The sequence below is a fragment of the Poromitra crassiceps genome, assembly GCF_964638095.1.
Source record: "Poromitra crassiceps genome assembly, chromosome: 13".
NCBI lineage: Eukaryota > Metazoa > Chordata > Actinopteri > Beryciformes > Melamphaidae > Poromitra > Poromitra crassiceps.
In genome coordinates, this window is record NC_139644.1 from 1,372,312 (window position 1) to 1,386,589 (window position 14,278).

At 42.6% G+C, this 14,278-nt stretch overlaps 1 protein-coding gene across 1 annotated transcript in view; it reads right to left on the reverse strand.

Moving 5' to 3' along the window:
- Positions 1 to 14,278, reverse strand: part of smg1 (SMG1 nonsense mediated mRNA decay associated PI3K related kinase) — a 188,388-nt gene that overhangs the window by 148,844 nt on the left and 25,266 nt on the right. Inside the window, exons 7-9 of the mRNA XM_083649718.1 lie at positions 8,594 to 8,719; positions 6,389 to 6,461; positions 4,367 to 4,464 (exon numbers count right to left, since the gene is read on the reverse strand). Of these exons, the coding sequence (XP_083505844.1) occupies positions 4,367 to 4,464; positions 6,389 to 6,461; positions 8,594 to 8,719 (297 nt within the window). The remainder of the gene's footprint in view (positions 1 to 4,366; positions 4,465 to 6,388; positions 6,462 to 8,593; positions 8,720 to 14,278) is intronic.

Sequence of the window (14,278 nt, forward strand, 5' to 3'; positions counted from 1 at the left end):
AACAGACAGCAAAACATGTCAGTTGACTGTAGGGCTGCAGGATTCTAGGGGGGGTCTCAATGTTCTTGCTTAGACCTGAGATCACAATTCTCTAAAACTTTTCTTAGGGAAACCAATTTCTATTACAGAGATACTCAACAGTTGAGCCAGACTGATTTTGAGCCAAACAGATTTTGTCAGTTTTTCAAAAAAGGGCGGGGAGTTTTCAGGCTTTTGAATCCGCCCACTCCACATTTGGATAGGATGAACTTTTGTGGGGCGGGCAAATTTCAGAGCCAATGGCAGAGCTCTGTGCAGTTCCTGCTCGCGCACGTGTAGTTTCAGTTAAAGCCAGCTAGCGCTGTGAATGGATCTGCTGGTGATGTTTCTCCCTTCCACCACCACCTCGCTTCTCCTGTTCTCCTGTCCAAACCTCACGTCACCAGGCTCTCTCAGTCCAAACACCAGCATACCGTTTTACTTTGTCGAACAAACGGTTCAGCTAACGCTATAATCAGGAGAGACCATAGAACATTTCACTCCGACGAAAACAAAAAAAAACATTAAAAAAATATTTTCTTTAAACACGCATTTCTTTACGTTTTGGTCCCAGTGAGATGTTATGCGATCTCCCCTGTTTCTAAATATATCTGTACCGTTTGGTTTGAACCAGTAAAACTTTTTATAAGCATTTTACGAAATGTGTATGGGAAAATAAATGGCAGATGAAAATCTCTGGTTCAGTGCTGAAGCAGGAAGTAGGCGGTCACTTTGCCTCTCTATTGTTTGGATATTACCCAGAAGGCTTTGAGGGGGCTAACTTTTGACAAGAAAAACATCCAATCTGGCTAAAAAGTTAGATAAAAAATAATACTTATTTGTAACACAAAATGCAATTCAGGAATATTTTAATATTGGACAAAATAAAATAAAATAAAATTGAAAACCTAAGAGAAACACATCCACCGGTGGGGTGTATATATACCCCTCGCAAATACAACGTGAATAGTTAAATGGGTAGTTTGTAACATGTAACGTAACATGGTTGCACACTGTGATATCCCCTCCAACAACACTTGCTTACTTGATGCCACTTTTTCAATAAAAACACATTTATTCAATGACTTTACATGTATATTTATGTCGCATCATTTAGCCTGTGCTGTGATGTGCAGCAGCAGGTAAAAGTTATAAAACTAAGCCTGAATGAGCCTTGTTCATTGTTGTGAAAGTGTAGTGAGTGCTGCAGGGGTGTTCGACTTGTTGACGCCTTGCCTGACTGTGCTCGCCTGCTCTCGTCTGCTTTCCAGGCGAGGCGGCAGACAGTCGACTCAAATGACCCTATTGTCACCAATACAGGTTACAGGTGAGCTTACAACCTTTATCTGAAGGTAGAAGAAGTATATGGATACATCGGGACCACTGGGGGAGCGAGCCAACACCACCGTCTGTCCCCCCCCCACGCAGGAATCCCGGGAAAAGACACAGGGCAGACGGGCTTGTGTATTTCAGATATCGTTTTGTTTAATCCTGGCTTCATCTGACGTGAATTTATCAATAAAATGTTTTCCAGTTATTCCTAGGCTTCAAACTTGTTTTAACATGCAAATCGGAGTGATTTCTGACGAGAATAAAGTAACGTTACGTTATGTCAGACTGTTTTCACCCCCATCCCAAAGCCTTCGCCTCGGCTATGAAAGCACTGCTGCTCGGCTGTGCGCGCCCCCGCGGCCCGAAGCTTGCGGCTCGTGCATGTGTATACCAGAGGGGAGGCGGCCATCAGCACCTGACTGGCCAGGAGAGAGTGCTTCCAAGTCAGACTGATAATATAAACAACATCATTTGAGCTTATCCAGGTAAGATATTAATAAAGTAATGACACATTCAGCGGGAAACTACCGTAAATTTCGGACTATAAGCCGCGGCTTTTTCCCCGTTTTTTGGCCCTGCGGCTTATATAACGGTGCGGCTTATCTATGGATTTTATCAGCTAACGGCCGCTCGGGGACCTCCAAAATCTATGGATGTTGGTATGAGGCAGAACGAGAGCAAGACAGACATTACGAGAGCGAGACCCTGATTGGATGATGTTGCAAAAAATGTGCCTCGCGACCTGATTGGAGCACTGTGCCACTACGCTCTCTCAGCCACTACAGTAAAACACCCTCCCTCCTCCCTCGCTCCGAGGGGAAAATGGCAGCGATTGAGCCTGAAAGACAGTCTGAATGAAATTGAATGTAACATTCCCAATTCTATGTATTACATTCTAAAAAACTAACGGCAACATTTTGGAAGGCTAAGCCACACAACTAGCTCGTTGTAACATCATGCTTCAAAAGATGGAGAACTGGCTGTGTTACGACGATGGCGGCGAGAAGAAGAAGGAAAGAAGGAAATCGAGCAGCAGCACGTAACCTTGGCATCAGGGTGTTGACACAGAGAGCAGACGGCCGAGGTGTGTCCACCGTTCAGATCCGACTGAAGGCCAAAACAGTCGCCACCGAAATGAAAATTGAACATTTTAGAGGTGGACCATCCTGGTGTTTCAGATTTATGAGACGAAAGGGACTGTCCGTCAGGGCGCGGACGACTGTGTGTCAGCAACTCCCTCCCGACTACCAGGAGAAAATTACAAACTTCGGCGAATTCACACAAAGAAAGATCAAGGAATATTCCATCGGACCGGAGCAGATCATAAATATGGATGAAGTGCCTTTGACGTTCGACCTGCCTCTCACTAGGACTGTTAACAAGAAAGGTGAATCGTCCATCACGTTGAGAACCACAGGTCACGAGAGAACGAATTTCACTTGTGTTCTTGGCTGCACAGCATCTGGAGGAAAGCTCCCGCCGATGGTGATTTTTAAGCGTCTCACAATGCCAAAAGAAAAGATCCCCAGCGGGATATGCTTGTTTTGTTGAAATCCCCTCTGTGCACGAACCCTTACATATGGTAATTAAACATCAAAACACCCGCGGCTTATAGTCCGGTGCGGCTTATATATGTAACAAACAGGCAATTTTGCTGCTGCGGCTTATACTCAGGTGCGCCTTATAGTGCGGAAATTACGATAACTATAATTAAGACATGTGCCAACTTTGACAATGTTTGGTTCAGATGTTTGGTTCACTATTTTAAGAGCAAACAGGTTTTTTTTACTTCCTGAAAAGTTGCTGTTTTTCCAGGTCAAAGTCCTGACATTTACTGTAAAACGGAGTAATTCCTCATCTCTTCTCACATACCTATGCAAACAGACGAACATTTGTTAATTTTATTTTTTTACAAACAAACACAACCTAGGCTATCTGACGTACTCTAAAACTAAACCTAGACTACTAAATACTACAATTTACACTATGCAGTCTAATCAAAACACTCCACAAATCTCTCTCTCTCTCTCTCTCTGTCTCCAACAATCCTCCACACTCCATAGGCCCAGCATGGTGTGCAGCCACTTTTATAAACTTTGGCTGGGAGGGGCCTAGGCACGAGAGATGGGCGGGCTGGGTTTGGTGACATCACTGATCAAGCTACGTCACAGATCAAGAGCTCAGCCAATAGAAAGGGAGGAAAATTGGGAGCCTACAGCTGGCCGTTTTGCCTTTTTGGTTTGTATGGAACTGCATGGGTATGTGAGAAGAGATGAGGAATTACTCAGATTTACAGTAAATGTCAGGACTTTGACCTGGATTCCTCAAGAACACAGCTCATTTCCAATATATATTGATTTTCAGCAGAAAAAAGTGGAAAAAGTGTTGAGTATCAGTATCTCTTTAATAGAAATTGTGATTGCACTTTTCTTCTGATACAGACAGAATCTATCGATCTTGCGATCATCTTGGGATCACACACCAGCCGCAACCGAATGTGGGCCAGCAGCGAAAGTGTGTGTTTCTCATACATAGTAGGTCTACCACAAAATAAAAAGTTGGTTGATTTCTAGAAATTGATCTAAATCTCTCTCTAATTTACATCTCGTCTGATCTGGAGATGCACAAACAGTAGACTGCCATACAAAAGTGCACCTTAACATTCCAACATGTGCCAAACTCTCCTGTGTAACTTGATAACTCATCTTCTGCTGCCCTACAAACTTTAAACTTAGGTAACGTTATTAACTTGTGGCATTTAAGTAGCATTAGTGGAATTAGGTCATTTACTTGAATTGTTATTGAATTGAAAATGCACCGTGGGCCTCCCCAAGATATATGATTGTGTTTTTTGTTTTTACAGAAATGATATCTTAAATTCAACTGCTGGTTGAATGAAAGTCTAAGGCTTTTCTAAGCTTGAGTTAAAATGGTATTCAAATAGCACTTGAAGTCAAGCCTAGTAAAGCTTCAGGCAGCTACTGTGAGAAGCTGAATGTGGCGTTAGTATTCTCACCTCTGCATAGGCCTCCATATCCTCTAAAAACTGACCCAGCAGGGTGGTGGAGAAGGTCAAGTCTGCCACCCAGAACTGCTCCAGACTCTGTAACCAGGCTAAAGACAGACAAGGAGACAGACAGGCACACATACAGTACTTACTACTTTCAAAAAGCAACATGAACCGGTCTTCTTTTTTCCATTCACATACCTGGGTATTCAGTGTCCCTATTTAATAATGTATGCACACAAGAGAAAATCTTTTGTTTTTCACACTTTTTCACATCAAAAGTTAATTTTTCAGGATTTCATTCATAACTGTAATCTACAGTATGGTGACGTAACGAAGTAGTAAGTACTATCAAATTTCTATCCCATTTCAACCAATCATATCACGACATGGCAGCTGTCAATCAATTCAAGGAGAAAATTCTGCAGGAAAAATGGTAACCTGGCAGAATTTCTAGCCCATAAACTCATAACTTTGTATGTAACATACAAAATAAAGCAAACGGTAATGTCTTCATTTGATGTAGAATGCATCGGACATTAACTGGTTCGTTAAACTCGCATTCCAGGAATATTGTATTTACCGTGGCTAGTCGGCATGTCCGCACCGGTTTACACGGAAGCAGCCGGCTGCCTGGCTCCCCCGGAGCCCACTCGCGTCTGGCGTAGCACCAGAACACGCTCGATTTGGGGGCGGAACACGCCAGGATTGGCCAATGCCAACTCCAGTGCCCAGAACTGTCAAATCAAATCATCGATTTGACACACTATGGCCCGCCTCTCAACCCTCTTTCATCTTAGGCAATATCTGTTTTCAGTCTGATACATCACTGACCCTCGCACCACTTGGGTTCATGTGGTCTTTAAGCAAACTAGTGCAGTGCCCGTTCCCCCATGCACCACCCCGTGGGCGCTCCCCCCCGCACACACACTGCACTCTGTCAGGTCCCCCCTAAGCGCAAGTTTCAAGTCGATCCAACAAACGGTTCTCGAGATATGCGAAGAAAATACATACAAACAGTCCTGGAATAAGTCCAAATTGCATGAAATGCGGCACTGCACACCATCGGGGTCCGAGCAGCGCACTCCCCAAGTTTGAAGTCGATCGGACGAATGGTTCCCAAGATAAACAACTTTTTGTGTGGCCAGTAGGTGGCGCTGTGCCAAATTACACAAAATCCGGCACTGCACTGTGTCGAGTTCCCATCAGCGCACTCCCCAAAGTTGAAGTCGATCGGACAAACGGTTCTCAAGATAAAGCACTTTTTGTGTTGCCAGTAGGTGGCGCTGTGCCGAATTGCACAAAATTCGGCGGTGTTCTATGACAGGTTCTCAGCAGCACACTCTCAAAGTTTGAAGTCGATCAGATGAATGGCTATGGAGATAAAGCGCTTTTTGTGTTGCCAGTAGGTGGCGCTATGCCAAATTGCACGGAATTCAGCTCCCTGCACTCCCTTGAGTCCCCCTTAGCGCACTCCCTAAAGTTGAAGTGGATCGGACGAATGGTTCTTGAGATAAATCGCATTTTTTATGTTGCCACTAGGTGGCGCTATGCCGAATTGCACGGAAACAGGGCACTGCACTGCACAATAGGGCACACTCCCAAAGTTTGAAGTCGATCCGACCAACGGTTCTCGATGGCATGCAGCAGATGATGCTCATCCATAAGCAGTGGTGGAAATGGCCAGGTTTTACTCTGGGAACCCTACTTACACAGGATGGGGGTTCCTGGAAGTGGTGTTGCCCTAGAGCAGAGGTTCTCAAATGTTTTTCAGCCAAGGACCCCTTATAAGACAGAAAATATACCGGAGACCCCCTCATTCTGATTTGTGATTTCGGGCTCAGCTTGTTTCCACGCTAACGTGCTTGACATTTAAAAAAGTCCCCCCCCACACACGCAGGGTACACACGGCAACACAAGTACAAGTCTATCTCTGTGCCTCCCTAGCTACCTATTGGCCCCGCCCCCCTCCATGGTGTGGTCATATCTATAAGATCAGATCTTTTTGTACAAATGAAAAGTGCGACTGACCTGAGACCTGCTGAGTGAGTGACTGCTTCTGCGTGTGGTCAATGTGCCAGCCCACCAAGATGTCCACTGTGTCCTGTGGGAAGACATGGCAGTGGAAGCAGATATAATATGTATTCTGTCTGTACCAAGCCTGAAGTTGGTATTGAAGACATGGGGGTAGGAGCAGATATATGTAATGTTTCTCACCCTGAAGTTGGTACTGAAGACATGGGGGCAGGAGCAGATATATGTAATGTGTCTCACCCTGAAGTTGGTATTGAAGACATGGGGGTAGGAGGAGCAGATATATGTAATGTGTCTCACCCTGAAGTTGGTATTGAAGACATGGGGGTAGGAGCAGATATATGTAATGTTTCTCACCCTGAAGTTGGTACTGAAGACATGGGGGTAGGAGCAGATATAATATGTAATGTTTCTCACCCTGAAGTTGGTATTGAAGACATGGGGGTAGGAGCAGATATAATATGTAATGTTTCTCACCCTGAAGTTGGTATTGAAGACATGGGGGTAGGAGCAGATATAATATGTAATGTTTCTCACCCTGAAGTTGGTACTGAAGACATGGGGGTAGGAGCAGATATAATATATAATGTTTCTCACCCTGAAGTTGGTATTGAAGACATGGGGGTAGGAGCAGATATAATATGTAATGTTTCTCACCCTGAAGTTGGTATTGAAGACATGGGGGTAGGAGCAGATATAATATGTAATGTTTCTCACCCTGAAGTTGGTATTGAAGACATGGGGGTAGGAGGAGCAGATATATGTAATGTGTCTCACCCTGAAGTTGGTATTGAAGACATGGGGGTAGGAGGAGCAGATATAATATGTAATGTTTCTCACCCTGAAGTTGGTATTGAAGACATGGGGGTAGGAGCAGATATAATATGTAATGTTTCTCACCCTGAAGTTGGTACTGAAGACATGGGGGTAGGAGCAGATATAATATGTAATGTTTCTCACCCTGAAGTTGGTATTGAAGACATGGGGGTAGGAGGAGCAGATATATGTAATGTGTCTCACCCTGAAGTTGGTATTGAAGACATGGGGGTAGGAGCAGATATATGTAATGTTTCTCACCCTGAAGTTGGTATTGAAGACATGGGGGTAGGAGCAGATATAATATGTAATGTTTCTCACCCTGAAGTTGGTATTGAAGACATGGGGGTAGGAGGAGCAGATATATGTAATGTGTCTCACCCTGAAGTTGGTATTGAAGACATGGGGGTAGGAGCAGATATATGTAATGTTTCTCACCCTGAAGTTGGTATTGAAGACATGGGGGTAGGAGCAGATATAATATGTAATGTTTCTCACCCTGAAGTTGGTATTGAAGACATGGGGGTAGGAGCAGATATAATATGTAATGTTTCTCACCCTGAAGTTGGTATTGAAGACATGGGGGTAGGAGCAGATATAATATGTAATGTTTCTCACCCTGAAGTTGGTATTGAAGACATGGGGGTAGGAGGAGCAGATATATGTAATGTTTCTCACCCTGAAGTTGGTATTGAAGACATGGGGGTAGGAGGAGCAGATATATGTAATGTGTCTCACCCTGAAGTTGGTACTGAAGACATGGGGGTAGGAGCAGATATATGTAATGTTTCTCACCCTGAAGTTGGTATTGAAGACATGGGGGTAGGAGCAGATATAATATGTAATGTTTCTCACCCTGAAGTTGGTATTGAAGACATGGGGGTAGGAGCAGATATAATATGTAATGTTTCTCACCCTGAAGTTGGTATTGAAGACATGGGGGTAGGAGGAGCAGATATATGTAATGTGTCTCACCCTGAAGTTGGTACTGAAGACATGGGGGTAGGAGCAGATATATGTAATGTTTCTCACCCTGAAGTTGGTATTGAAGACATGGGGGTAGGAGCAGATATAATATGTAATGTTTCTCACCCTGAAGTTGGTATTGAAGACATGGGGGTAGGAGCAGATATAATATGTAATGTTTCTCACCCTGAAGTTGGTACTGAAGACATGGGGGTAGGAGCAGATATATGTAATGTTTCTCACCCTGAAGTTGGTATTGAAGACATGGGGGTAGGAGCAGATATATGTAATGTTTCTCACCCTGAAGTTGGTATTGAAGACATGGGGGTAGGAGCAGATATAATATGTAATGTTTCTCACCCTGAAGTTGGTATTGAAGACATGGGGGTAGGAGCAGATATAATATGTAATGTTTCTCACCCTGAAGTTGGTACTGAAGACATGGGGGTAGGAGCGCGCCACGTGCAGGATGCACTTGACACTTTGGCACAGCAGCTCGGGCGTGTCCACATTCTCCAGGATGGACTGCAGGCTGCTCATCACCAGCTGAAACACAACACATCACTCCATCCTCTGCTCTCTGGGGCTGACATCACACTAAGCACTATTTTCATCCTCTATTAATCTGTGGATTATTTTCTTGATTAATCCATTAGATGTTTGGTATGTAAAAAGTCAGAAAATGGTGATCACCACTAGCCACGTTTACATAGAGCAGAATAATCAGCTTGAAATAGTTTTAAACTAACCGATTAAAAATGCTCCGTATAAACACCTCAATCACCTTAAAGTGATACGGCAACTTTTCGGGAGAGGAGCTGGACAGGAGCGGCAGCCATAAGAGTTATTTTTGAACTATGCGCGAGGACAAAGTGGAGATTTTCAACACTCCGGCGAGGAGAAACCAGCACGGAGTAACGTTAGGCTATAAAAGCTCCCAACGTTTTCTCGGCAGGATTCCGTGTCTCTCATTTCCGTGTGACAGTTCATGTCTGGCATAATTCACGCTTTAGGCTACCAGTATGATTACAGTATGAATTTATTTATCACTGCTTTAGGCTACCAGTATGATTACAGTATGAATTTATTTATCACTGCTTTAGGCTACCAGTATGATTACAGTATGAATTTATTTATCACTGCTTTAGGCTACCAGTATGATTACAGTATGAATTGATTTATCACTGCTTTAGGCTACCAGTATGATCACAGTATGAATTTATTTATCACTGCTTTAGGCTACCAGTATGATTACAGTATGAATTTATTTATCACTGCTTTAGGCTACCAGTATGATTACAGTATGAATTGATTTATCACTGCTTTAGGCTACCAGTATGATCACAGTATGAATTTATTTATCACTGCTTTAGGCTACCAGTATGATTACAGTATGAATTGATTTATCACTGCTTTAGGCTACCAGTATGATCACAGTATGAATTTATTCATCACTGCGAGAAAATGTACTTGAAGTCGTGTGTGAGAAGTGTCAATTGCTTGATTCTCACAGTCAATGTGAGAATTGGCAGACCTGTCAAGTTGTACTCTCATCATCTCTTTTGCGCATGTCGCACAGCTGTTCAATTATATCGGTGCATGCTCTGGGTGCATGTCAATACCAGGTCGTAATAAATCACATCGCATGTAAACAGTTGGTCCGAAATCTTCAAAGCAATTGACTTCAATCAGATTGAGGAAAGGTGTGCATGAAAACTAGGGCTGGCACGGATCACGGGTAATCCATGACCCGTACGGATCAGCCCCCGCGGTTCGGAACGCGGTTCGGAACGTCCGTGGTCCCCCGTGGTCAGCTCAAAACTCGACTAGGGAGGTTATTACTCATTTGCTCAAAAATCATGGGTCAAATCCTTGAGCCAAATTTTCAAGCGGCAAACACAAAAATAATGTTGTCTTTGGCAGGCAATATTACATCTGACCCAGCTCATATTCTATATCGTCGCTGTCGTTCCAGGACCTCGAATGTGCCTTTTTTCACTTTTTTATTTTTTGTCATGAATCAATGCCATTGGTCACCCTTCACGTCTCTGTGTGGTTTTTAACAAATGCAACCAATGGAAAAGCATTAAAACGAGCTTGTGAGTCAATCTCGTAATGCCATTCGCCCTCAATCTGTCAGTCAAACCTCGAAATTCGTCCCCTACCTCCGTGTGTACCCCCCCACGCAGGACAGTAAACCCGGAAAAGACACACGGCAGACGCGCTGTGTATTTCTCATATCGTTTTGACTAACCCTGGCTTCCTCTGACGTTAATATATCAATCAAATGTTTTCCAGTTATTCCTAGGCTGCAAATTTGTTTTAACATGCAAATCGGAGTGTTTTCTGACGAGAATAAAGTAACGTTAACGCTACGTTATGTCAGACTATTTCTCACCCCATGCGAAAGCCCCTGCCTCGGACATGAGAGGCGAGGGGCAATGCTGTTGCTCCTGCGCGCGCCCCCGCGGCCCGGAGCTTGTGGGCTCGTGCATGAGCTAACGACTCTCTCCCGCTTGACTGGCCGGGAGAAAGTGCTTCCAAGTTGGACTGATAATATAAACAACATCATTTGAGCTTATCCAGGTAAGATATTAATAAAGTAATGACACATTCAGCGGGAAACTAACTATAATTAAGACGTGCCAACTTTGATGACATTTGGTTCAGTATTTTAAGAGCAAACAGGTTTTTTTTACTTCCTGAAAAGTTTCTGTTTTGGAAATTCGAGGTCCTGGAACGACAGCGACGATATGAAGAATATCAGCTTCTGCCATCAAATAGAAGATTTAGAGTCCCACAGGGCTCTAGGTAGAGACTATACTCTGACGCACTGCAGCAACCTTTGTTTTTTTTCATTCTTGTAATGTATGTATTCTTATAACATCTGATGTCATACATGTTGTAGCACTTTTTTGTAGGGATGCACGATATATCGGCAATCATATCGGTATCGGCCAGTATCGGCCGATTTTTTAACATATCGGTCATATCGGTATCGGTCAGATGTTGCAATGTTAATATCGGTTATCATTATCAGCCAAATTCTTCACATTGATATGAAATAATGCAGTAAATCTATGATTTATGGGCTTTTCCAAAGGCTTTGCAAATAAAGAAATGCATAACTTTTTCAAATTCAGTGTTAACATGTGTTTTTCAGTATGTACAAAATGTGATGATCATAAAAATGTGGTTTTATACAGATCATATCGACATCGGTAAATATCGGTTATCGGCCATAACAGCAATGTTAATATCGGTTATCGGCATCGGCCAAAATTTTCATATCGGTGCATCCCTACTTTTTTGTACCGTTTGTTTAAATGTGTTTTTTGTATTTATGAGAAACAGTGTCTTGGGACGTAAGACAAATTTGGAACTTGTCTGACAATAAAGTGAAATCTAATCTAATAATCTAATCTAAACAAATGCATGCCTCAACCAAAGATCCTCACAAGTCATTTTTTGCAAGTCCAAGTCAAGTCTCAAGTCTTTGAACTAGAGTTCAAGTCAAGTCTCCACTCTTTGATCACAAGTCCAAGTCAAGTCTCGAGTCTCTTACAGATGAGCGTTCTATCATCTGCTGGATGCCATCTGGTCTGCTTAGAACACTGCATAGCTAAAACTAAGGAGTTCAAAGTACCGGTACTGTATTATCCTCACTCCTTTATCTATTCGAAATACAGTATCAGCTTTGATTAGTTGTCAACTTGTCATTATTATTAGTAGACCTTTCCTTAATGTTAATACACACACAAAATAAAGACTGTTCACAAGCCCCAAATTTCAAGTCCAAGTCAACTCTCAAGTCTCTGAGGACAAGTCAAGTCTCAAGTTACTGTGTGTGTGATTTAAGTGTGACTCTCAAGTCTAAGTCTCAAGTCCAATCTCTGGCCTCAACTAATAAAAGATATTTATTTATAATATTATATTCAGTATTTCCTAGGGGTGCACCGATCACGTTTTTTGCCACCGATCACCGAATGCCGATCACCTATGAGAAATATCTGCCCAACCGATCATCGACCGATCACCGATTACCGATATATATATATATATATATATATATATATATTTATTTATTTTGTAAGCAGCTATAGCAGTCTATTATAGAACAGTTTCCATTTTACATATAGGCCTACATTTCATGCATCAAATTGAAAGTGCAGCACATTTTCTTTTTTTCTACATCAATATTTTATACTGTGTAGGCTAAAGGAAACCGCCAACATGATTTTTTGTGTGTGAGATAATTGGAGCACAAGACTGTGTTGAACTAAATGGCTAGTAGTTCAGTCCAGTTCCCTCAGTTCAGTTTATAAAAGAACAAAAATCGTTCCACTTCGGGATTTCCATGTTACCAGTTCAATGCAGTTCAGTTCACTCAACAGAAATACCGGTACTCAATTTTCCGGGATTTCCCTGTTACACAAGAAAAATAACTTCGACCCAAGTAAACTATTTTATCGATTAAAGGAACACTCTGCCCATTTTCAACCAGCTTTGTATCATTAGAACATCAGTAGTATATCAGAAAACTGTAAACGGTTTTGAAGTCTGTCATTTAATTTGACAGTTATTGAGTGTTAAAGTGTGGACCAGTGACATCACTGGTCCACACTAACTCAAATTAATAACTCATTAACTCAAATCAACTCTCAATAACTGTCAAACTAGATGAATGATGAATAGTTTGACAGTTATTGAGAGTTGATTTGAGTTAATGAGTTATTAATTTGAGTTAGTGTGGACCAGTGATGTCACTGGTCCACACTTTAACACTCAATAACTGTCAAATTAAATGACAGACTTCAAAACCGTTTTTTCAATACTGTAGGTAGGTTCTGCCAAGGTTTTTTTTTGAGGATTCTGGCTCATCTTTCAAGAGCCGAGGATTCTTTTCTGCTAAGATTTTGTGAACACAAATGATCTCAAAAGAACTAATAGAATGTGTGCTTTCTCTGTCTAAAAGAGTTAGTTTGTAGAGTTAGTAGTTATGTAGGCATTAGCAGTAGAATACAGCATGGTTTCAGCGTCTGAAAATTTATTCTGAGATAAATGGCTTTTTGTGAAATTCGATAGAACAGTCACTTTAACCATTTATTTTTGGCGTAAGACGTCAGACATCTAAACAATAGTTTTGAACAGTAATTTCCTCCATAGCAGCAGGAAACCCCCCTCTCCTTCAAACTCCTCCCTCCATGGGTGTGTCTCTGGTGGCTTTGCAGCGTTTGTCACAAGCGAGGCTCTGCCTGTCTGTGCTGCCTGGCTGCTGGCGGCTGCTCTTTGGGCGAGTCTGCATGAGTCGTTTCGGTTGTGAGCTCAGCTGCAATGAAGCTGCGTGCGATTGTGGGCTTTCTGCCGTGTTTCAAAGTGTGTTGCACGCATAATCTATTATGCAAATTTGCAATCCCCCACCGCCAGCTCCCAGCGCGATAATGCGCGAAAGCGAAAGCGTTTTCGCCAATCCATTTTACAGTATGAGAATGGTTTCCTCGCGCGTTCCCCTGCAGTTTTGGCTCTGCTTTTTCTAGTCTGGAGAGCACTGTCGCCACTTAGTGGGTCGGTGGAATGGGTTGTACACGTTCGGTGGCTCCAATATTTTTATAGCAGACGTGGGGGGCGTTGATCCACGTCCCACCGTCAAAAAATTTTTTTTTTTTTTTTTCTTGACTCAACTCGTCATTGGCAGTCAACCGTTGGATTTTTTTTGACGAGTCAACTCGTCATTGGCAGTGAACGTGTTAACACTCAATAACTGTCAAATTAAATGACAGACTTCAAAACCGTTTACAGTTTTCTGATATACTACTGATGTTCTAATGATACAAAGCTGGTTGAAAATGGGCGGAGTGTTCCTTTAAGCTAAAGCGGCTAAAGCTAACCGGCGCTATTAACGTTAGGAGGATGCACGCACATATGGATCAAACACGGACTTAACAGCATGCAAATGCCTCGGTAGGCGGGAGGACTGGAGGTAACTTCTCTCTGCTGAGTCTGCTCTAATCACCAGCTGATTTGTGTGATTCAAAGACACAAGGGGTGTGTTGACAGTCTGGTGTGGTGTGTGGAGGTGAGTACACTGACAAAAGCAAAGCGTGT